The 20,633-nt window shown below is 60.9% G+C and overlaps 4 protein-coding genes across 5 annotated transcripts; 2 read left to right on the top strand and 2 right to left on the bottom strand.

The window, feature by feature from the left end:
- Nucleotides 1-2,381: 2,381 nt before the first annotated feature.
- On the top strand, nucleotides 2,382-5,981 carry DAZAP2 (DAZ associated protein 2). Of its 2 annotated transcripts, none has more exons than XM_082299192.1 (4): nucleotides 2,382-2,487; nucleotides 3,125-3,237; nucleotides 3,504-3,740; nucleotides 4,656-5,981. In XM_082299192.1, the coding sequence occupies exons 1-4, from the start codon at nucleotides 2,475-2,477 to the stop codon at nucleotides 4,782-4,784; spliced, it is 492 nt and encodes a 163-aa protein (XP_082155318.1). In that variant the 5' UTR covers nucleotides 2,382-2,474; the 3' UTR covers nucleotides 4,785-5,981. The 2 variants fall into 2 exon arrangements, with proteins under 2 accessions (XP_082155318.1, XP_082155317.1); XM_082299191.1 differs by having other exon boundaries at nucleotides 3,504-3,824.
- A 633-nt stretch (nucleotides 5,982-6,614) lies between these two features.
- SMAGP (small cell adhesion glycoprotein) lies at nucleotides 6,615-7,054 on the bottom strand (the record flags this gene model as incomplete). The annotated part of the gene is made up of 3 exons (XM_082299193.1): nucleotides 6,615-6,781; nucleotides 6,864-6,938; nucleotides 7,024-7,054. The coding sequence occupies 3 exons, from the start codon at nucleotides 7,052-7,054 to the stop codon at nucleotides 6,615-6,617; spliced, it is 273 nt and encodes a 90-aa protein (XP_082155319.1).
- Nucleotides 7,055-10,385: 3,331 nt separating this feature from the next.
- BIN2 (bridging integrator 2) lies at nucleotides 10,386-15,940 on the bottom strand. Its single transcript, XM_082299166.1, has 11 exons — nucleotides 15,851-15,940; nucleotides 14,450-14,530; nucleotides 14,282-14,336; nucleotides 13,480-13,574; nucleotides 13,216-13,311; nucleotides 13,032-13,139; nucleotides 12,848-12,933; nucleotides 12,219-12,294; nucleotides 11,862-11,944; nucleotides 10,851-11,598; nucleotides 10,386-10,521 (listed from the first exon to the last, which is right to left on the bottom strand). Exons 1-11 carry the CDS (start codon nucleotides 15,926-15,928, stop codon nucleotides 10,426-10,428), a joined length of 1,602 nt encoding a protein of 533 aa, XP_082155292.1. The 5' UTR covers nucleotides 15,929-15,940; the 3' UTR covers nucleotides 10,386-10,425.
- Nucleotides 15,941-17,387: 1,447 nt separating this feature from the next.
- Nucleotides 17,388-19,174, top strand: LOC309583492 (chymotrypsin-like elastase family member 1; the record flags this gene model as incomplete). The annotated part of the gene is made up of 8 exons (XM_082299195.1): nucleotides 17,388-17,436; nucleotides 17,528-17,610; nucleotides 17,708-17,808; nucleotides 18,058-18,183; nucleotides 18,271-18,407; nucleotides 18,670-18,815; nucleotides 18,898-19,047; nucleotides 19,157-19,174. The coding sequence occupies exons 1-8, from the start codon at nucleotides 17,394-17,396 to the stop codon at nucleotides 19,172-19,174; spliced, it is 804 nt and encodes a 267-aa protein (XP_082155321.1). The 5' UTR covers nucleotides 17,388-17,393.
- Between the last annotated feature and the right edge of the window lie 1,459 nt (nucleotides 19,175-20,633).

Here is a 20,633-nt window from a genome sequence, read left to right as displayed (position 1 = left end):
TGGACCCCCCAAAACCCCAGACCGGCAATTCCAGACCCCCCCAAAAGCCTGGACCCCCAATCCTGAAGCCCCCCAGCCCCCGAAGTGCCAGGATCCCCTCAAACAGGAGGGGACAAAGGGGACAAGGGAGGGGGGCGGGGGAAGGGGGGGACAAGGGCCAAATATTAATGACCCCACAGCCAGACCGACCCCTCCTCATTAATAATCATTAATATTCATTAACATTCTAATTAGCCCAGGTGCGCCTGTTATTGGCGGCCGCGGCCCAATTCTGCCCGGTGCATTTGCATATGCGCTGCCATGATTATGAATATTAAATACGAATCGTTAAATACCTACAGCTAGTTAAATCCCGGGCTCATTTGCATACATTTGCATAGCGCTAATAGATTGCATACGGGGAAAGGAAAACAGCTCGGGTGGGGGGGCGGATTTTAATTAACAAAGACTCAGCTGAGGGGGGGCCTTGGGGGCCCGGAGGGGCACTAACGGGGGGCTGGACGAGAGGGGGGTCCCTAAATGGGTCTGGGGGTTTAGAGGGGGAGAGGGGTCCCTAAGCAGGGTTTGGGGGGAAGAGGAAGGTCCTTAAGCGGGTCTGGGGGTCCCTAGCCGGGGTCTGGGGGATAGAGGGTCCCCAAGGAGGGTCCGAGGGTCCCTAAGCGGGGTCTGGAGGGAAGAGGGGGTCCCGAAGGGGTCCTGGGCTATCTTAGCGGGGTCGGGGCAGGGCTGGAAGGCACGGGGGACCCCATGGGAAGGTCTGGGGGGGTCCCCAAGCCACGTCTGGGGGGTCCCTGAGCGGGGTCTGGTCCCACTTTGAAGATAAATATTATTTTTTCCATTGCTCTGCATTTTGAAGGTGAGGAACATTTCCCCCTCATTAATTATTCATGAGCAGCACTCCAGCAGGGAGGCTCGTTTGCATATTCATGCGGCAGCTGCTACATTATTCATGAGCGGCTCGCTCGGATTTGGGGATGGAGCTGGGGGAAAATGAGGTGGGAAAGGAGAGATTTGAGTCCTGAAAGTGGGGGCGAAATGAAGGGAGAGGGAGCAGGAAAATCACCCCAAAAGGGGGCGGAATTTTTAACTTTTAGGGGGAATTTTACACCCCAAGGGGGCTCTTTAAGGACATAGAGATATATGGATTATTTATATATAGCTTTATATATGTGATGCAGGTTATATTTATATTTTATGCACTATATATTCTCTTATTTTATCAGTATTTGCTGTGTTTTTTTACAATTATACTATATATTGTCTATTTATATAAATCTTTATTTCTTGGCATATATTCATATGATACTATATGTTATATTTTATATTTATAGATTGATGCATAATTATACGCTATTTAATATTAATATATTATTCTATTAATTAATACAATGTTTTATTAATACTTATACTATTAATATTTATTCTTATATATTATACATTATATACTACATTAATATTTTATTAATATTTATTATTTGCTATTTTTCTATATTACTATAGTATGCACTATATATCCCTAAAGGTTTTATAGATATTTTAAAAATACTTATTTTAACTGTATTTGATGTTAAATTCTCACGCATTTATGCCCAAATCTAGAACGCTGTTATTTTATTATCGGTATTTGCTATTATTCGCTCTATTTGAGATCTATTCCATTTTCAAACGCTATTTTCCACCCCCGCTCCGTGCCCAGCCCCGCTTCCCCCCGCACCTGCACCAGGTGAGCCCCTCACAGTCACACCTGGGCCAGGATTTCAGGATTTTGGTCAACTCCACCCCAAATCCATGGAATATTGTGACACCTCCGCCCCTCCTTCAGCCCCCGAGTGCCACAAAACACGCGAGAAAAGGGTTTTTTTATTCCCCAGGGGGTTTTTATTCCCTCCTTTCCCTGCGGGTCCCCTGTGCAGGTGCGGGATGAGGGAACGGGGGGAGGGGCAGAGGCTGCCCCGTGTCCCCCCCTGGAGCCTCTGGGCAGTTTTGGGGGCTGGGGGGGACCCGCTGCTCACCTGCCCAGGGGTCGGGGGGCACCCTGGGACCAAGGGGGCCATTCGGGGGTCGCCCCAAAAAGGAAAGGTTCAGGGGACCCCCCCGTCACCTCCAAACCCCGCTTAGGGCCCCCCCAGCGCCCCCTGACCCCGCTTAGGGATCCCCCTCCCTCTGAGCCCTCCCAACCCCTGCCTGGGGACCCCAAGACCCCCCCAGACCCCGTTTAGGAACCCCCCCCCCCCTCCTCCAGCCCCTCCGTTGTGACCCCATCCCCCCCTCCCCCCGGGACACCCCCCTCACCCTCCCTCCATTCCCCGCGGCCCCTTTAAGAACGCGCGGCCCCGCCCCGCCCGCGATGACGTCACGGCGCTCGCTTCCTGCCCCGCTCCCTGCCCTGTCCCTCACCCCCCCAGCGGGCCGCCCCCGCCTCCGCCTCCGCCTCCGCCTCCTCCCCCGCCGTGACTCCGGGAGCCGCCGCCGCCATGAACGGCAAAGGCAAGGCCGGGCCGCCGCCCCCCGCTCCCCTTCAGCGGAGCCCCCCCCGCCCCCTCCGGGAGCGCCGTCCCGGGCGCGCGGCGCCTTTAAGGGCTCGTGACGGCGCGGGCTGGGCGGGGCCGCGCGGGGCTGGGGGCGGGGCGAGGGTTGCCATGGAGACGCGTGCTCAGCCTCGCTTTGGCCCGGGGGGCGGGGCTGGGAGCGGGGTGGGGGAGATACCATGGGAGGGGCCGGGGGGGGGCGGCGGCTGATGCCTTGGGGGGCAGTGGGGGGAGATACCGGGAGGGGGGGGGGGGCACTGATACCATGGGGGGGGGGCACTGATACCATGGGGGGGGGGCACTGATAGCGTTGGGGGGGGGCACTGATAGCGTTGGGGAGGGGGCACTGATAGCGTTGGGGAGGGGGCACTGATAGCGGGGGGAGGGGGGCACTGATAGCGGGGCTGGGGGCACTGATAGCGGGAGGAGGGGGGCACTGATGCCAGAGGGGGGAGGGGAACGGGGACGCCGATGCCATGGGGAGGAGGGCACAGGGCGCGGGGGCGATGCCTTTTCCAGGCAGGGCAGTTTCCTGCTCAATCCCAAACCCTCCAGCTCCTCCATCCCGGCTCTCCTGACCCGTTTCTCCCCCCCAGGGCCGTTCCCAGGCCAGCCCTCGTTCCCCGGCCTGGCCCCCCCCGGGTACCCCCAGGCTCTGCCCCTGCCGCAGCCGCCCCCCTACCTTGACCCTGCACCTGCGTACCCCGAGGTAGGTGGGACCCCTGTCCAGAGGGGCCCCTTACCCCTGGGACCCCTCCTGCCCATCGCCCCGGGGGAGCCCCAAAGCTCACCTGGTTCCCCTGGGCAGTGACACCCTCCTTAGCCCAACTGACCCCAAAAACCCCGTCAGAGCCCAGCGGTGAATCCCAGGTGATTCCCTGTTCCCGCAGGCAGGTGAGAGCCCCCCGGGTGCTGGATGAACACCTGGCTGTGGGATAACACCTGCCTGACCTTGCTGACTCGGCGTTTTTCCAGCTCTACCGTCTCAGCTTCGTCCCCCTGGGCGCTGCCAGCGTCCCCCCCGTGTCCCCGGCGTACCCAGGTGCGTCCCTGTACCTGCCCCTGGCCCCGCCGGTGCCCGTGGGGGCCCTGGGCTCCCCCGTGGCCTATTTCCCGCTGGGACAGGTGTATCCGCCGGGATCCGCGGTGCTGCTGGAAGGGGCATTTGACACCGGAGCCAGGCTGGGCACAGGGGGCAGCGGCGGCATCCCGGTGAGTGCAGGCGGATCTGTGGGATCTGGGGTTGGGGGGGAAGGTCTGGGACAGGTGGCACTGGCAGCATCGCCGGCAGTGCAGGTGGGTGCACACAATGGGGGGATTTGGGCGGGGAGGGAGCAGAAGATCACCTGGCCCTGGCCCAGGGGAGTCCCAGCCCCATCCCGGCTGGCCTTGGGCACTTCCAGGTGGGATTGGGGATCGCAGGTGGCTCTGGCTCACAGCCGGGCAGGGCGTGGCCAGTGCTGCCCAAACCCTTGGCCACCTGACCTCACCTGTCCCCACACCTGAGCGTGGCACTTCCTGTGAGCTGGGGAGGGTCCTGCTCGCCTGGTCCCTGCTTCCCCAGACTCCCTTGGCTCCCCTTCCCTGGAACCTGAGAGGTTCCTGCTCCCCTGGAATTCCCACCTGTGGCTCGTGGACAGGTGGAGAGCGTGTCCCCCAGGTGACAGCACAGGTCACAGTACAGGTGACAGGTGTCCCACAGGTGACAGCACAGGTGACAGGTGTCCCCCAGGTGTCCCCCAGGTGTCCCCCAGGTCCCAGCTCCCAGGTGCTGCAGGTGTCACAGGTGGGTCAGGGCTGAGTGTCCCACCCCCGGCCGCTGTCCCTCAGCAGGGTTTGGGGACATTGTTGTGTCCCCCCAGCCCACGGGGGTTCGTGCCCGCCCTGGGTGTGACACCAACCTGATCTGTCCCGTTTTGTGACAGTGACCTCGTCTCCCTCCTCCTCACATGACGCTGACCGCGGCTGTCCCCTCCTGTGACAGTGACATCAGCTCCCTCCTGTGGCATAACCTTGTCCCCCGCTCCTGTCGCGACACTGACATTGCCTGACCCATCCTGTCGTGACAGTGACCTCGGCTGTCCCCTTGTCATGACAGTGACCCATCCCTCCGTTTGTGTCTTGCAGCCGCCGCCCGCCGGGTGCCCCCCGGGTGCCCCCCCGGTGCCCGTCCCGCCCGGAGCCGCCGTCCTGCTGCCCCCACGCAAGGGGGGCTTCGGCCTGGGGGGGGCCGGGGGTGGCTTCAGCCTCTGGTGAGGGGGGGCCGGGTTTGGGGAGCCCCCCCTGCCCGTCAGCACCTCCCCCTGGTACCTGGGGAGCCCCAAAGGCCGGAGAGGGGCCCCCCCGCAGGTGACACGAGCAGGTGATGGGGGGGGGGGGGCGGTCCCGGGGGGTTCATTCACAAATTGGGGTGAGCTCAGCCCCGCCCTTTTCTCATTTACATGAAGCTCTAATTAATTAACGGCCTAATCACGCCCTGGGGAAGTGTTTCCCCTTCCACCGCCCTCTTCCCCCTGCTGAACCCATCCGGGTTTCCCTTCCTTTTGGGAAAGGTGGATTTTGGGTAGAAAACAGGCAAAATCTCCTCCCCAGAAGCGAAATTCCCTCTCCAGAGGCAAAAATCCCCTTCCCAGCAGTGGGAAGGGCACCTGAGCCCTTGCTGGCCTCACTCCAGGGGTCCCCCCTCACTCTCTCCCACCTTTCTCCTCCGGAAACGTTTATCCTGGGATTTTTTAACCCGCTCCAAGTAACCTTGGATTGTTTGCACTTCAGCTCTAATCAAAGCCATGACCGGTGCCAGGGCCGTGCTGCAGCTCCCGTGGGATCATCCCATTCCAGCTAGAACCAGGTTTAACCGATGCTTAATTAGCAAACGCTTGGTTTTAACTCAAACCTGGTGTTTTCACACCCAGATTCCTTAAATCCCAGAGGCTGGTTTCCATCTGTCCGGGGGCGTGTGGGAGCTGTCAGTTAACACAGATCCGCTTGGATCGGGGACTGTTCGGGAATGGGAGCGTTTGGGAGGAGGGTTATCAATGGGTTTATCAATGAGTTGCTTATCAGCGGGTTTATGAATGAGTTTTATGAATGGAACGTTTGTAGACGGATTTTTATGAATGGGATGTCTGTAAATGGGATGTGAATGAGTTTATCAGTGGGTTTATCGGTGACTCATGTGTGCATTGGTAACCAAACCTCCACAAGCTGAGGAGGAACATTTCAGGGATCCTCAATCGGGTGTTTTTCTTCTTTTTGGTTGTTATTTGATGAAAAAGGAGCTCAGATTCGACTCTGTTTTATCTTAGTATTTCACTTTAATCTGAATCCGTGTCCTGTGTGTGTGTGACCATCCCTGACTGTTCCCGAGCTCGGCTCTCGGACTCTCTGTGCTGCACTGAACTTGTGGAGTTTTTATACTAAAAACCAAAAATAAAATAAAGATTATTTTGAAAATTTAAATGAAGTAACAAATTTCTATCAGGCCTGTGAGAATCCTTTTGGCTGCTGCCAGCCAGGGGTTTCCTCACTTCTTTCCTTTTTCCTGCTGGGCTGGTAACTTCCTTTTTTGGGGTTGTTATTTCAGGGGGGCTATTTGGGGTTTTTCCTGCCCTCGGGCACCCACATATTCCTTCCATGGTTGGCTTCATAAATTAAAGGAAAAACGAAATGAAAAACCAAAATCAGCCTCAACTTTATGCAGAACCCCAGCTACAGGGAATTTAGGTACATCACAAGCTCCAGGAGATTCAGGCAGAACCTCAACCCCAGGGGATTTAGGCAGGTTTCCAATTTAGGTGGATCCCCAAATCCAAGGAATTTAGGCAGAGCCCCAACTCCAGAATTTAGTCAGATCCTAACTCCAGGGAATTTAGGCAGATTCCCATCTTAGGAAAATCCCCCACCTCCAAGAAATTTCGGCAGATCCTCAGCTCCAGGATATTTAGGTAGACCCCCAACTCCAGGAAATTTGGGCAGATCCCAAATCCCCGATGCCGGGGAATTCAGGCAGCATCCTAACTTCTGAAAATTTATGTAGACCCCCAACTCCAGGGAATTTCGGGACCTGGGTGGATCCCAGGTGCGTCCTTAGATAAAATATTCCTCCTTCTCCTTGGCCGGAGCCTCCTCGGCCCGCGGGGCCACGTCCGGCTCCGGCTGCTCGTAGGTGCGGTAGGAGCCCTGGTTCCGGTACAGGTAAATCCCGATCACCACCAGCACCGTCAGCAAGGTGAGGAACACCAGGGTGATCACCACTGCGGGGGAAGCAGAGGGGAGCGCCGGTCAGCCCCGGGACGGCGGCACTGCCCCGGGGCGGAGCCGGAGGAGCGGCCTCACCTGCGATGACGGCGGTGTCGGCGTCCTCATGGCCGGGGGGGGTGGGAGCCTTCCTCAGGTACGGGGTCGTCAGGTCTTCCTCGGGACAGAGGAGAGAGGGAGGGCCTGAGCCAGGCGGAGGAGGTGGGAAGAGCCCGGAAAAGCGGCTCCAGGTGCTCACCTGCGCTCAGGTGGGGTCGCTCTCCCTCCATCGCATCGGCTCCTTCCAGGTGAGGGTTTGGAGTCCTTCAGAGCTGCCAAAAATAGCGATAAAAGCGGTAAATTCCCCACTCACTGCCCCATCGCCTGGGCCCAGGTGGGGCTGAGATCCCTCCTTCCAGTGGCTCCTTCCAGGTGAGGCTCCGGGTTCCTTCGGAACTGCCAAAAATAGGGGTAAAAGCAGTGAATTCTCATGAATCTCCCCGAAAGGCTGTGCGCGAGGGGGTGGGGGGGGCGCGGCACCAGTAACGCACTGGTATCACTGGGACTGGGGTCGGAGCCGGGACAGGGAAGGACCAGCCCCTGACTGGATTCCTTTCCAAATTTTGAGAGCTTCAGATTGCTTGAAAGTCCTTGAAAATGCCCTAAATCCGCGGCCGGAGGTCGATGCCGCAGCCGGGACGTGGAATTGCTGGACCCACCTCGGCTGTGCCCGGTGGGGACCCCCGGGACCCCCCAAAGTGTCCCGGCGGTGGCTCCGGCGCTCGGGGCCGGGTGGCTCCGGGGCTCGGGGATTCCGTGACTCAGCGCGGTCGGGAGCGAATCAAATCTCATTTGTTTGCGGTTTTTTAAAAAAGAGGAAATCGAGCGGCGGGAGCGCGGCCGCGGGTCGGGAGCGGGGCGGGGCCACGGCCGGGGGGGGGCCGGGAATTGGGGCTGGGGGGCCCCGGGAATTGGGGAAAAATGAACGTTCGGGATGGGCGGGACCCCGAGCTGGCAATGCCCGGCTCGGGCTGGCACAAGCCACCCGCTCATTAAACTCCGTTTTACTTAAAACCAGCTCTGTTTTAAGCCAAACTTCTATTTAAACCCAGTTTTAATTTAAACCCAGCTTTGCTTTAAACCTGGTTTTGCTGTAAGACCAGTTCTGCTTTAAAACCAGCCCTGCATTAAACCTTGCTTTGTTTTAATCCTGTTTTACTTTAAATTTTGTTTTGCTTGAAACCCAGCTTTGCTTGAAATCAAACTCTGCATTAATCCCAGCTTTGTTTTAAACCCGATTTTGCCTTAAACGCAGCTTTACTTTAAACCCAGTTTTTCATTGAACCCGGTTTTCTTTCCAGCTCAATTTTGCTTTAAACCTGTTTTTACTTTAGTCCCAGTTTTATGTTAAACGCAGCTTTTCTTTAAACTTGGTTTTGCTTTAAACTCATTTTGCTTTAAACCCAACTTTAAGTCCAGCTTCTCATTAAACCCAGCTTTGAATTAGACCTGATTTTGCTTTAAACCCAGCTTTCCTTTAAACCCAGTTTGCTTTAGACATAATTTTGCTTTAAACAGTTTTGCATTAAATCCAGCTTTGCTTTAGTCCCAGCTTTGTTTTAGACTCGGTTTCGCTTTAAACACAGCTTTGAATTAAACCAAGTTTTGCTTTAAACAGTTTTGCTTTAAATCCAGTTTCGCTTTAAACCCGGTTTTGCTTTAACCCAGCTGTTCATTAAACCCAGCTTTGCTGTGAAGCTCCCCCAGCAGCGCTGTCCAGGAAGCCACGGGCCTTCCCCAAAGCCAACCACGACCGTCCCAAGGAGCAGCTGCTGCTCCCGGGTGGCTTCAGAGCGGAAACTGGGTCTGACTTCCCCAAAAGAGATCGGGATTTAAGAGAAAAAGAGGAAAAGGCGCCGCTGGATGGAACGGGAGCTGCTCCGAGCCTCAGGGAGGGATTCTCGGGAAGAGTCTGGCATTGCCGGTGGGAAACACAAACCCGTTCTGTGCCCAGCTCCCGAAAAACGGAATGCTGGGACCCACAGCACCCAAAACCCAGAATCCTGGGACTCACCAAAGGTCTAAACCCAGTTTTATCTGAGGAAAGGTTTGATTTCCATCAAACCATCCGTGGTCATGGAGGTGGAGCTCCTCGTGCTCTGTCCGGGGGCAGGGATGCTCCCTGTGGATGGCCCTCGCTGCTCCCGCCTTGGGATGGTGGGAAGGAACTCCCCAAAGCCCAGCGGGAAGGATCCGGTGCTTCCCAGCGCGGAAATCCGCGGGGAGTTTGGCGGTGCCAGGCCGGGATGCAGCCCGGAAGAGGGGGCTGGCAGCGGGACTGAATCATCCCCAGCCCGCCGCATCCCGATGGATTTCCATGTGTTTTTAAAGCAGGGTTGTGAAAAGCCCGCATCTTCCTCATTCCTGCGCTCCGGCCGAGCGGCTCGAGAGCCGCTCCCGAGGGAACCCAACCCCGCTCCGCTGCTCTGACCCCCAAAACTCCTTCGAGGAGCGCTGGGGCTGCAGTCCCCCATTCCCATCCCCATTCCCATGCGCATTCCTGGTGTCCGGAGGACAGGATGAGCAAACCACCCCCACAGGGATTTTTTATGGGGTGCTTGGCAGTGCCTTCACAGCCCCCCCGTTCCCATCCCACTTCCATTCCCATTCCCGGCGGATGGAGGATGGGATCAGCAAACGTCTCCACGGGCTTCTTTTTGGGGTGCTCAGCAGCACCTTCCCAGCCCTCCCTTCCCCTCCCCAGCGGACGGAGAACGGGATTTGCTGCTCACCCTCATTTCTTCTCCGTCACCTTGCCATGATCCCCTGGGATCAGCACTTTGCTCCCCGTTTCCCCCTCAGCTTTCCTGCCGGATTTCCTGTTTTCAGCCTCTCCCTGTGGCAGGATCCGGCCTTTTCCCTCCCCTCCCACCCCAAATCCAGCTGGAAAATGCCCGGCCGAGCCCCGACATTCCTGCTTCACCCCAAACCAGCTGCACAGCCCGGCCCTCACTGCGGGGCCCCGGTGCCTCCGTGTCCAAAACCCCGTGCCTGGCGCACCCACCCCCTCCGACCCCCCCCAGGGAACGGGAATTGCGGGGGGGCATCCCGGGACCCGGGTCCCGCTCCTCCAGCTCTTACCTGCCGGCACCATGTGCGGCTCCAGGTGCAGGCGTTGCCCAGGTGGAGGCGTTGCCCTCTCCCTACCTCACCTTTCCAGTTCGGCTGGAATGAGGATCAGCCCCCGGGATTCCTCCTCCGTTAACCCCTCGCTGGCTGCGGAGCCAAACCCTCACCCCGGCGACCGCGAATGGGGCTTTGTGTGGGAATGGAGGAATTCCGGATCACGGGAGGGGAAAATTGGGGTGTTTGGGGGCTTTTTGGCATGACGGCGCATTTTCCGGGAGCTGGTGGAACAGACTCGACACCTTCTCCCTGAGTCACGGGTGTTGGAGGGGAGGGGAGAGAGTGACAACCCCCAACCCCCCGCACTCAGCCACCCCAAACCCCCCGGTGGGGGGATCCCCCCCGGACCCCTCCGCAATCCCAGATAGAGATTTGGGATTTTGCCACCTTTTTCACCTTTATTTCGGAGGGGATGGGGGCTGGGAAATGCATCCTGGGGAATGAATTTGGGGAAGACGCCGCATTTCCCGTGGGATCACAGGGCGCTGAGGAACTCGGGGGGGTCCTGGGGGAGGTCTGCAGCACCTGAGGGATCCTGGCTCGTGTCCTGCTCCGGTGTCCCGGAACAGCCCTGGGAGAGACACGGGGGTGACACGGGCACCTCGTGATTCCGTTAAACCCCACCCGAAAGTGACCCCCCCCCCCCCCCGCCCCATTGCAGCCGCCTGGGTTGGAGATCCAGAGGGGGAACGGCCGTTCCCGGGGCCCGACGCCGCGGGGAGGGGCAGGTCCAGCCCCACCTGCAGCACAGAGTGTCCCCCGGGCCGGGTTTGTCCCCCGGGCCGGCCCCGTGTCCCCGCGTCCCGCCCGGGGGTCCCCCCAGCCAGGAATCCCCCTGTGCGAGCTCCCCGCTCCCACCCCTGGCGTTTCCCAGAACTTCCCCACCTGAGTTTTGCCCACCTTTGGCTCGATATCCGTCACCTCCGCGCTGTCCCCGGTGTCACCGCGCTGTGCCGTGTCACCGCCGAGCTGGCACGGCTCCCGGGGACGCGCCGGTGCCGCCGCCGCGGGCCCGAGGACATCGCCGGGGACAGCTGCGGTGGGGGACGGTGGCACCGCGGGACGTGCCTGACCCTCGGCGCTGGTGGCCGTGCTGTCCCCTGCCGTGCCCGTGGCTTTTCCCGGCTCTGGGGACGCGGTGCCGGTGGCCTGGGCAATGGCTTCGGATAAAATCAGTGACGCCAGGGAGGTGGCGATGCCCTCGGGCCCCCTGCTCCCGCTGTCGCCCCCCGGCTCCGGACCCCCGCTGGAGGGGTCGGCCCCCGGCTCCGCGGCTGTCGCCGATGCCTCCGGACCAGGGGACAGAGAGCGGGGGTTGGAGATGGGCTCCGGAGTCTCCTCGCTGGACACCGACACCGTCACCGATGTCTCCTGCTCCGGGGACGCCTTGTCGTGGCCGGGGCCGGGCTCCTCCGTCTCCTCGCTGGACACCGACGCCGTGTCCAGAGACCCCCCGCTGGCGGGCGAAGCCGGGGGGGGCCCGGGGGAAACAGCCCCCAGGTCCCCGTTGGAGGTGGCATCGGTGGCAGCGCTGTCCCCGCCGGGGGACCCCAGTGTCACCTCCGCGTCCACCACGGGCGCCTTGTCCGGGCAGGGGAACATGGCCGGGGGGCTCACGGGCGAGGAGATGACCAGCGAGCGGCGGTTGCTGGGGGGGGAGGACACAGAGGGTTCAGCTTGGGGTGTCCCCAAGCGTCCTTGGGGTGTCACTGGCCCAGCTTGCAGGTGACGCTGCCCCATCCAGCGGGACCCGGATTAACTTCCCAGGACCACCAAAAGCACGCTCAGCCCCTCTTTGGCGGACGCCCACCCGCCCCAGGGCTTTGGGACCGGACTCCATCACATTTGTGGGGGTTGGGGGCGATTCGTCCCCTTAGCCCCCGCTGTCCCCTCAGCTCCCCCAGGTGTTACCTGGGGACACCTTTGATGATGAAGACCTTGCTCGAGTGCTGCTTCTCCAGTTTGCTCATCACCTCGTACAGGTCTCGGTTGAGCTGGGGAGGGAGGACACAGGAACACTTCAGGGGGCCCCCAGGTGCCCCTCATCATCCGGGGGCTCAGCAGGGCCCCCAACACCTGGAGACACCCCGAACACTCTCGGGCTGCTCTGAATGAATTAAATGAAGAGTGAGGACTCTGGGGGTGTGGGAGGCAGCACCGGCGTAGCCACCTGGGGACACCTGGGGGGCCCTGAGGAGGCCTGGGGACACCTGGGGAAGCCTGGTGCTGCCAGGGGGTGGGGAAGGTGTTTTGAGGTGCCCTCCCCACCTTGCTCATCTCCTTGTAGAAGACGTCGCGGAGGTTGGAGATGTTCTGGAAAACGGTGACGTAGCAGGCGATGCGGCTGTGGGGGGACACCAGAGGGGTCTGGGGGTGCCCACGATGTCCCACGGAGGGGATACCAGAGGGGTCTGGGGGTGCTCACCCACGTCCCACCCAACTCAGTGGACCCCACAGGGAAGCGGGATGGCCCCCTCAGGGCCACCCCATGGATGCTGTGGAGTTGCCACCTCCCACTGTCACAGGCCCCCATGGCCAATGTCCCCCAGGATCCCCGATGTGTCCCCAGGGTGGACTTTGAGGAGAGACCCAGGCCAATTCTTCCCTGCCATGGGGGGAACTCACCCTCCCGATGGCATCTGTGCCCAGCCCGTATCCCCCAGCCCCACGATGTCCCCCTGCCCCTGCAGAGTCCCCCAGCCCCACGATGTCCCCAGCCCCCGATCTGTGATGTCCCCAAACCCTTGCGATGTCTCCCAGCCCCGTGATATCCCCAGCCTGGCAACCCCCACCGTGACCTCCAGCCCCACGATGTCCCAAATCCCTGCAGCGTCCCCCCAGCCCCCGAATGTCCCCGAGCCCCCGCGATGCCCCCAGCCCCTGTGAGAGCCCCATACCTGCCGTACAGGACCGGCAGCTCCTCCCGCAGGTCCCTATTCAGGTCCTCAAACACCGCCTGGGCTTTGTTGAACTCCTCCTCAGCCTGCGGGGAGGGACACGGGGGGACCGTGGCTTTGTCCGCACGGCCGGGGGACTGTCCCCACATGGGGACTGTGCCCGGGGGTCCCAGGGGGTCCCAACCTTGGCGATTTTGGCCTCATCCTTTTTCTTGGCGCTCTGCAGAGCCTCCAGGTGGTGCCGGGCACTGTCGTAGTCCACGAGCTTTCGGCCCCGCTTGGCGATGCGCTCCTGGGGGGCGACAGGTGAGCCAGGACCCCCCCTGTTCCCCCTGTCCCCAACCCCGCCCGGCCGCGCAGGGGGGCACCTTGAAGTCCCCGAACTGAGCCAGGTAATTCTCCATGAGCCGCAGGGCTTGGTCGGCCAACTTCGCCTCGTAGTCGTCCCACAGGAGGTCATTGCTCTGGGGGGACAGAGGTGACACCGGGGACCCTCCAACCCCCCGGACAGGGACAGGGACAGAGGTGACACCCGGGACCCTCCAACCCCCCGGACAGGGACAGAGGTGACACCCGGGACCCTCCAACCCCCCCAGGCTTCAAGGGGACCCTTGGGGACACGCCGGGCTCACGTCGGCGATGGCTCGGAGCTCCTCGTGCCCGTCCCACTCAGGGCTGTAAATCTCCTGCAGCGTCTCGGCCACCTTGCGGGAGCTCTCGTGCATCACTGGGGGCACAGATAGCGGCCATTACCCCTTATCGATTATTTGTTATCGCAATTAATTAATTCGTTGTTGTCTAATGTTATTTATTAGCCCGGATATGTTGTTTTAAATTATTTATTTTCTCTTTATTATCCCAGATATAACACATATATCCGATAGATGATATATGTATTATCTGCTTATTTTCTATTTACTATCCCATATATAATATATATCCCATATATATCTATTTATTACCTATTATCCCACATACAGTATTTTTATTATTATTGTATCTTTAATATCTCTTTAATATCTATTATTTATATTTTTATTATCTCTCTGTTACTTTTATCTCTTTATTATCCCAGGTTTTTCATATATAATGAGATATAAATGCATGTTGTATATCTCGTATATGTAAGATATATAATATATCTCATATAAAATATATTTATTATCTATTATCCCACCTATAGTATTTTTATTATCTATTTTCTCTTTATTATCTATTTGTAGCTTACCATCTATTTATCCTCAATATTTCTTTCGATTTATTATTTCTTCTGATTTAATAATGATTCTTTATTAATAATCGATTTATTATGAGCATGAATTATCTCCTCTGATATTCCTTATTTACTATCCCGGCTCACAGACCCAGCGAGGCTCCCCCCGAGCCCTTCCCTGTTCCCAGGTTTTCCTGGGACTTTTGGGGTCGGTCCCGCACCTCTCACAGCTCCCACGAACCCCTTGAGGTCCTTGTAGAGTTTGTGCCCCTCGTTCTGCAAAACACGGCGGCGAGGGGGGGTCAGGGCTGTCCCCGGGGCTGGGGGGGGCACAGAGACCCCCGGGCAGGGTCGGGGTGTCCCCAGTGTCCCCGCTGTCCCCCTGTCACCTGCTGCAGGTGGAAGTTGTAGGCGCTCTGCTCGAACTGCTCGTCTTTGGTTTCCACCGTTTTGCCCAATTTTTGCAAAACCTGTGACGGAGAGAGAGGGGAGGAGCGCCCACCACACCCCGGGGTCACGGGGCTGTGCCCCCCAAAACCCCCTGAGGGGCTGCCGAGGATCCGGCAGGGCAGGATTTATGTGGAAATGCAAAATTTCGGTGGGTCCCCCAGTGCTTTTGTTCTTTTCAGGAAAACAGTGAATTTTTGGGTGCCAACCCATCCCCTCCCGCCCCCCCCAAACCCTATGGGTGCAGTCCTGTGCACCCCAGAACACCCTGAGCCCCGACTGTGGGGCACAGGGGACACCATGAGGAGGATGAGGAGGGTCTGAGGCCGAAGGAGAGGGGAGAGATTTGGGGTGTCCAGGCTGAGCCTCCTGGGAAGAGGCTGAGTCTGGACTGGGGCAGTTTTGGGGTGACCAGGAAGCGATTCAGCTCCCCTGGGAAGAGACTGGGCCAGGCATGAAAGAGTTTTGGGGTGCCCAGGAAGAGGGTGACCCTCCGGAAAATGACTGAAGCCAGATGGGGGGAAATTCAGGATGTCCAGGGGAGGCTGACCCGCCCCTCCCGCCCCCCCCAGAAGAGGCTGGGGCCAGGCAGGAGGGACTTTTGGGGTGTCCACAAAGAGCTTGATCCCCACAGGAAGAGGCCAGGGCTGGGATCAGGGAGCTTTGGAGTGTCCAGGAAGAGGTCGGGGCCGGCCGGGAGGGAGATTTGCGTGTGCGGGAAGCAGCCGGAGCCTGGCCCGGGATGATTGAGCCTTGGAGAGCCCAATTTAGCACCGAGCCCTGGCCAGGAAACCCGGGAAGGGAGGGTTTGAGGGGGGGGTCTTTGTGTCAGCCTAAAATGGGAGTCACGGCTGCTTTTTTGGGCAGAGAAAAGGAAAGAGCCCCCTCTCCCTCCCCCCAAGGTGCCCCCCTGCAGCTGAGAATTGCCCTGCTCGTGCCGCTTCCGCAGCCCTTCCCCCCCATTTCCTGTGGGGCCGGTGCCGATCTCACCAGCATTCCTGGGACCACCGGCCACGCCGGGTCCTGCTGGGGACTGTCACCCCCAGCCAGCCCACAGGGACCCTGTGCCATCACCCCACAGCCACCCCATAACCTCTACAAGGCATTTTGGGTGGAAAACCCCCCATGACTAGAGAAGCCAAAGTATCTTGGGGAGCTCTGGGAGATGCCATCATCCAAAGCCTTGGAGCAACGATGACGTTGACCCAGAAACCCCCAAATTCCCACCCTCTGACCACCCAAAGGTGCCGAGCGGCGCCATTTGGGCCCCCTCGAGAGCCCTGTGGTGGGAAAGGACAAATCCAGTAAAAGCTGGGATCTGGGGGTGGGTGGCACCTCCGTACCTTCTCCTGGGCGCGGCTGAAGCGCTTCTGGACCTGCCTGGCGAAGAGCCCGGCGCTGCCGCTCCTGCCCTCGGCCATGGCCCCGGCCCGGCCCCGCCCGCGGCCCCGGAGCTGCCGTTGGAGGGTTTTGATGGAGGAAGTTGGAGGCAAGGCCAGGCAGCATCCGCTGCGCACCCCGGAACCCCCGGAAAGGCTCCCCCGGCGCCCGGCACAGGGCTGGGGCACAGGGCTGGGGCCATGGAGGATCCGGCGCTGGGAGGGATCCACAAGGATCATGGAGGCGGCTCTTGGCCCTGCACAGGACAACCCCAAAAGTCCACAGACAACAAAATCCTAATGCTCAAGACTGTTGTCAGAAAGGTCCCTGACCTCTCAGATCAGGGAATAACCAGAGTTGGAAGGGACCCACAAGGAATATCAAGGTCACCTCTTGGTTCTGCGAAAGACAGCCCCAAAGATGCCCAAAATCCCAATGGCCAAGACCGGTGTCCAAGTGCTCCCTGATGTCCGGAATCATGGAACCATGCATATCCTGACTTGGAAGGGCCCACTGGGAACAAAGAAATGTGGAACATCTGGAGTTGGATAAGACACAAGTTGTGTGTCCAAATCTTGGCCCTACACAGGACAATCCCAAATATCCCATTAATCCACAAATCCCAACTTTTTAGCCCAAAATGAGTCTACAGCCCTTTGTACTACAACTGGGGGCTCAGCTTTGGATTGGGGTGTCCCGGCGTGGGGCGGAGCCGCTGCCGCTGTCCCTCGCCGTGTGCCCTTGGTGCTGATAGAACCAACACGGGATCAGTTGGAGATTGTGTCCCTGTGAAATCTCGTGTTTTCCTTGGAGATAAGGGCAGAACGGCAGCAGGTGCTTTTCACTTCCTCCATTTTTCTTTACCCGCGTGAGCCCATGACCCCCGTGGTCCCAAATGCTGTTTGCCAGTGCCTGCGCCTCGAGGGCCAAGGTTCCCCCCCAAAACAGCCTCAAGTTGAAGGGGTAAAAAAGGACACCGTTTTGGCCAGAACTCCGGGCTTTATTTCGAGCCGTAGCGCTGCTTCATTTAGCCCCAAAGTCAGGCCCCGGGGAGGCCGAGCCCCGGCCCTGCTCCAGCGCTGGCTGTGCCGCGGGGTTGGCGAGGGGCTGGAGGTCGTGCCCCGTTTGTGCCTCGATTTCCCCAGGCCAGCAACGCTGCGGCTCCATTCGGGTGCTGGATCAGCCTCTGGGACCGTCCCACAAATCAAGGCCACGGAGCCGCAGCCGAGGCCCCCCGGGGCCGAGACCGGGGCAACCTCGGGACGCGGCTCCGGGACACGGGAGCAGGAAGGTGCCGGCGCGGGGCGGCGTCTGCGCGGGATCCGGAGCCGAGGGACGCTCGGGGTGTCCGTGGGCTGCCTCGGCGCCGTGTGTGCTTTGGCAGAGGGGCCAAGGCCGCTCGCTGGGGCCGCGGCACCTGCTCCCCTTCCCGCGCCTCCTCCCGCGGCCCCGTTAAAGCGGCCGCGGGGCAGCGCCTCGGTCCCGCCGTGGACACCGCGCTCCAGGATGATGCTGCAGCTCGTGCTCCTCGCCGCCCTCGCCCTCTGCGGTGAGTCCCGCCCGAAGCCTTCGGCCTCGGCACCTGCTGACACCCTCCCTGAGCCCCCCGCTGGGGACTCACGCCGTCCCTCTGTCGCCAGGGCGCTGCTCCGAGCTCGATCTCGATGGGATGCAGCGGGTGGTCGGTGGGACCGAGGCGCGCTCGCACGCCTGGCCCTACCAGGTGAGTCCTGCCGGGGTCCCAAGGGCGATGCCGGGGCTCTCCTCGCCCCGGCACCCTGCGCTGAGCCCCCCCTGCCCGTGTCTCGCCCCCTCCCCAGATCTCCCTCCAGTATTACTCCGGGGGCAGCTGGCACCACACCTGCGGAGGCTCCCTCATCCGCAGGAACTGGGTGATGACCGCCGCCCACTGCGTGAACAAGTGAGCAGGGCGGGCCCCCTCCTTCCTCTCGGGAAAGCTCCTTTCCCCCAAAACCCTTTCCAAGGAGAAAGTCCGGCCGCCCCAAGCCGCAGCGCAGCCGCCCTTGGAGGCCTTTTGGGCTCCTCCGGCAGGGGCTGCACGGGGCTATTTCGGGAGCATGCTCTCCCTGCTCTGACCCTTCCGCATCAGCTCGCGCTTGGAATGACCGTACTTTGGGGCTGAAGGAGTGTTTTTGCACCTTCCCGGCAGTAACATGAACTACCGTGTGGTGGCCGGCGAGCACAACCTCAACAGGAACGAGGGCAGCGAGCAGATCTTCAGCGTCAGCAAGATCATCGTCCACCCCTACTGGAACAGCAACAACGTGGCCGCGGGGTAAAGCCCGCGGGAGGGGACCTGGGGGGAGCCCGGCCGGGATCCGGCCCGGGGGTCCTTGTAACATCCTCTCCCTCCCCGCCGCAGCTACGACATCGCCCTCTTCCGCCTGAGCGGCTCCGCCACCCTGAACAGCGCCGTGCAGCTGGCGGTGCTGCCCCAGGAGGGCAGCATCCTGCCCAACAACTACCCCTGCTACATCACCGGCTGGGGGCTCACCCGCAGTGAGTGACGGGCTCCCCCCGCCCCAAATTCCCCCGAGGCTGGGCGACGCCGGCAGCCCAGGGAGCTCTCGGAGCCCTTGGCCGCCCCAGGAGGCTTCGCTCGGGGCACGCAGGTGCCCAGCGCCGGCTGGGGCCGCGCCGAGCTTTGGGGGGACGGACGGGGCCGGGGGGGGCTGGGCGGGGGCCGAGGCTCTGCTTTGGCCGGGCCGTTGCGGGCTCCGGCGGCTGCGAGCCGCCGCTGACCGGCGCCGGGTCCGTGCAGGCAACGGGCAGCTGTCCAGCGTCCTGCTCCAGGCCTACCTGCCCATCGTGGACTACCAGACCTGCTCCAGCGCGTCCTACTGGGGCTCCACCGTCAAGAACACCATGGTGTGCGCCGGCGGCGACGGCGTGCGCTCCGGCTGCCAGGTCCGGCCCCGCGCCCCGCGCTGCCCCCCGGCACCCCCGGCGCCCCCCGCAGCCCCGGCTCACGCCGCTCCTCGCTCCGCAGGGCGATTCCGGCGGTCCCCTGCACTGCGCCGTCAATGGCCAGTACCAGGTGCACGGCGTCACCAGCTTCGTGTCCAGCCAGGGCTGCAACGTCCTCCGCAAACCCACCGTGTTCACCCGCGTCTCCGCCTACGTCTCCTGGATCAACAGCGTAAGGCGGCCGGGCCGGGCCGGGCCGGGGCTCAGCCCCGGCGCTCTCGGGGCACCTCTGCGCCGGCCCCGGCCCCGCGCGGCTCAGCCCGGCCCCTTCTCCCTTCCAGGTGGTCGCCCAGAACTGAGCAGAGCGGAACAAGCGCCCGCTCGCCCTCGCCCACGGACATCCCCTGACGCCCCCGCGCCGCGCTCCGGCCTTCTCGCCCCCGAGCCGGGGCCAATAAAATCTCTCTTCCCGTCTCTGTGCCTCGCTGCTGCCTTGTCCCGCGCCCGCCGATCCTTCCTCCTCCGGCCCGGCATCCTCCTCCCCTCCCATGCCCCGTCCATCCCTTGCCCGCCTCCTCCTCCTCCTCCTCGCCCCTCAGGGAAGAGCCCTGGGCAGCAGGAGCCGGCTCCGAGCTGTCGGGGCAGCCCGAGCGTCTGTGAGATGCTGGCAGAGGGGGGGGAAACGCTGCAAATCCCCTTCCTGGGCAGCAAGGCGGATCCTTGGGAATGCGGGGGACACCCAGAGGATACGGGGCCGTCCCATCGCCATTTTCCCTGACACTCGCTCCGTTTCTCTTCCCAAACTGACCTCCTTGGCCATGAGAGATGCCGGGTTCGGGGACGGTCACCTCCTCGTCCCTCAGCTGCATCCTGCGGCTGTGCCACAACCCCCCAGCCCGGGGGCAAACCGCCAGCACCAACGTGCCCCAAACACCCAGTTTACGCCCAAAACAGACGCCGCTGCATGGATCCAGTGGCCCCTGGGGGTTCCTCTCACCCCTTTGTCGTGTCCTGCTGAACAAAACACCCAAGGACAGCAAGATGGCCCTCCCGGCACTGGGGTGGCCGCAGGAGCGGTGGCTGCACCTGGCACTGCTGAAGCCCCTCGAGGGCTGTGTCCACTTCTGCCCCTCCCAACAAGAAAAACACTTGAGGAGGAGCTGGACCATGTCTGGAGAAGGGAACAGAGCTGGGGAAGGGGCTGGAGCAGCTGAGGGAGCTGGGGGGGCTCAGCCTGGAGCAAAGGAGGCTCAGGGGGGACCTTGTGGCTCTGCACAAGCCCCTGACAGGAGGGGGCAGCCGGGGGGGGTCGGGCTCTGCTCCCAGGGAACAGGGACAGGAGGAGAGGGAAGAGGGGAAGTTCAGGCTGGACATCAGGAGAGTGGGACAATCCCCTCCCTTGACCAGCTGTGGTGCTGGGCCTGGTGCCCTCCTTAAGGAAACTTCCCAGTCTGAGCAGTCCCAAGATTCTCTGGCTGTCGCACTCTCACCTCAAGAGACTTTCACTGTGGGGGCTGGAGCCCCTTCACAGCAGTGTCTTCAGTGATCCGACGGGCCCCCCCGGACTCCCCACATCCCCCAGTCCCAAGGTCAGGCGCTGTTTCCTCAGCGGTTCCAGCCCTGGTTTCCCACGGCAGTCTCAGTGTCCTGTTCCATCGATCCCGGGGCAGTGACACAGGCACAGCCTGAGCTGCTGCCTCCCTCGGGTTTATCCCCTCACAGTCCAAGAGTGCAAGTTTGGCTCTTCCTCCCAAATCTTCGGCCCCTCCCGTCTCGCCCAGTGTCCACCCACCTGGCTGTGCCACTGCTCTCCAAAGG

This window comes from Coloeus monedula (genome assembly GCF_965178545.1).
Source record: "Coloeus monedula genome assembly, chromosome: 30".
NCBI lineage: Eukaryota > Metazoa > Chordata > Aves > Passeriformes > Corvidae > Coloeus > Coloeus monedula.
This window is presented reverse-complemented; position numbering and strand designations above follow the sequence as displayed.

What these genes read in the sequence shown, in the direction of transcription:
- DAZAP2 (XM_082299191.1), top strand. An exon ending in CTGCACCTGCGTACCCCGAG is followed by an intron (nt 3,238 to 3,503) that starts GTAGGTGGGACC and finishes GCGTTTTTCCAG; the next exon opens with CTCTACCGTCTCAGCTTCGT. An exon ending in CAGCATCGCCGGCAGTGCAG is followed by an intron (nt 3,825 to 4,655) that starts GTGGGTGCACAC and finishes TGTGTCTTGCAG; the next exon opens with CCGCCGCCCGCCGGGTGCCC.
- BIN2 (XM_082299166.1), bottom strand. Translation starts at nt 15,928, where the DNA reads ATGGCCGAGGGCAGGAGCGGCAGCGCCGGGCTCTTCGCCAGGCAGGTC. An exon ending in AGCTCCGAGCCATCGCCGAC is followed by an intron (nt 13,312 to 13,479) that starts GTGAGCCCGGCG and finishes CTGTCCCCCCAG; the next exon opens with AGCAATGACCTCCTGTGGGA. An exon ending in ATCATCAAAGGTGTCCCCAG is followed by an intron (nt 11,599 to 11,861) that starts GTAACACCTGGG and finishes CTCCCCCCCCAG; the next exon opens with CAACCGCCGCTCGCTGGTCA.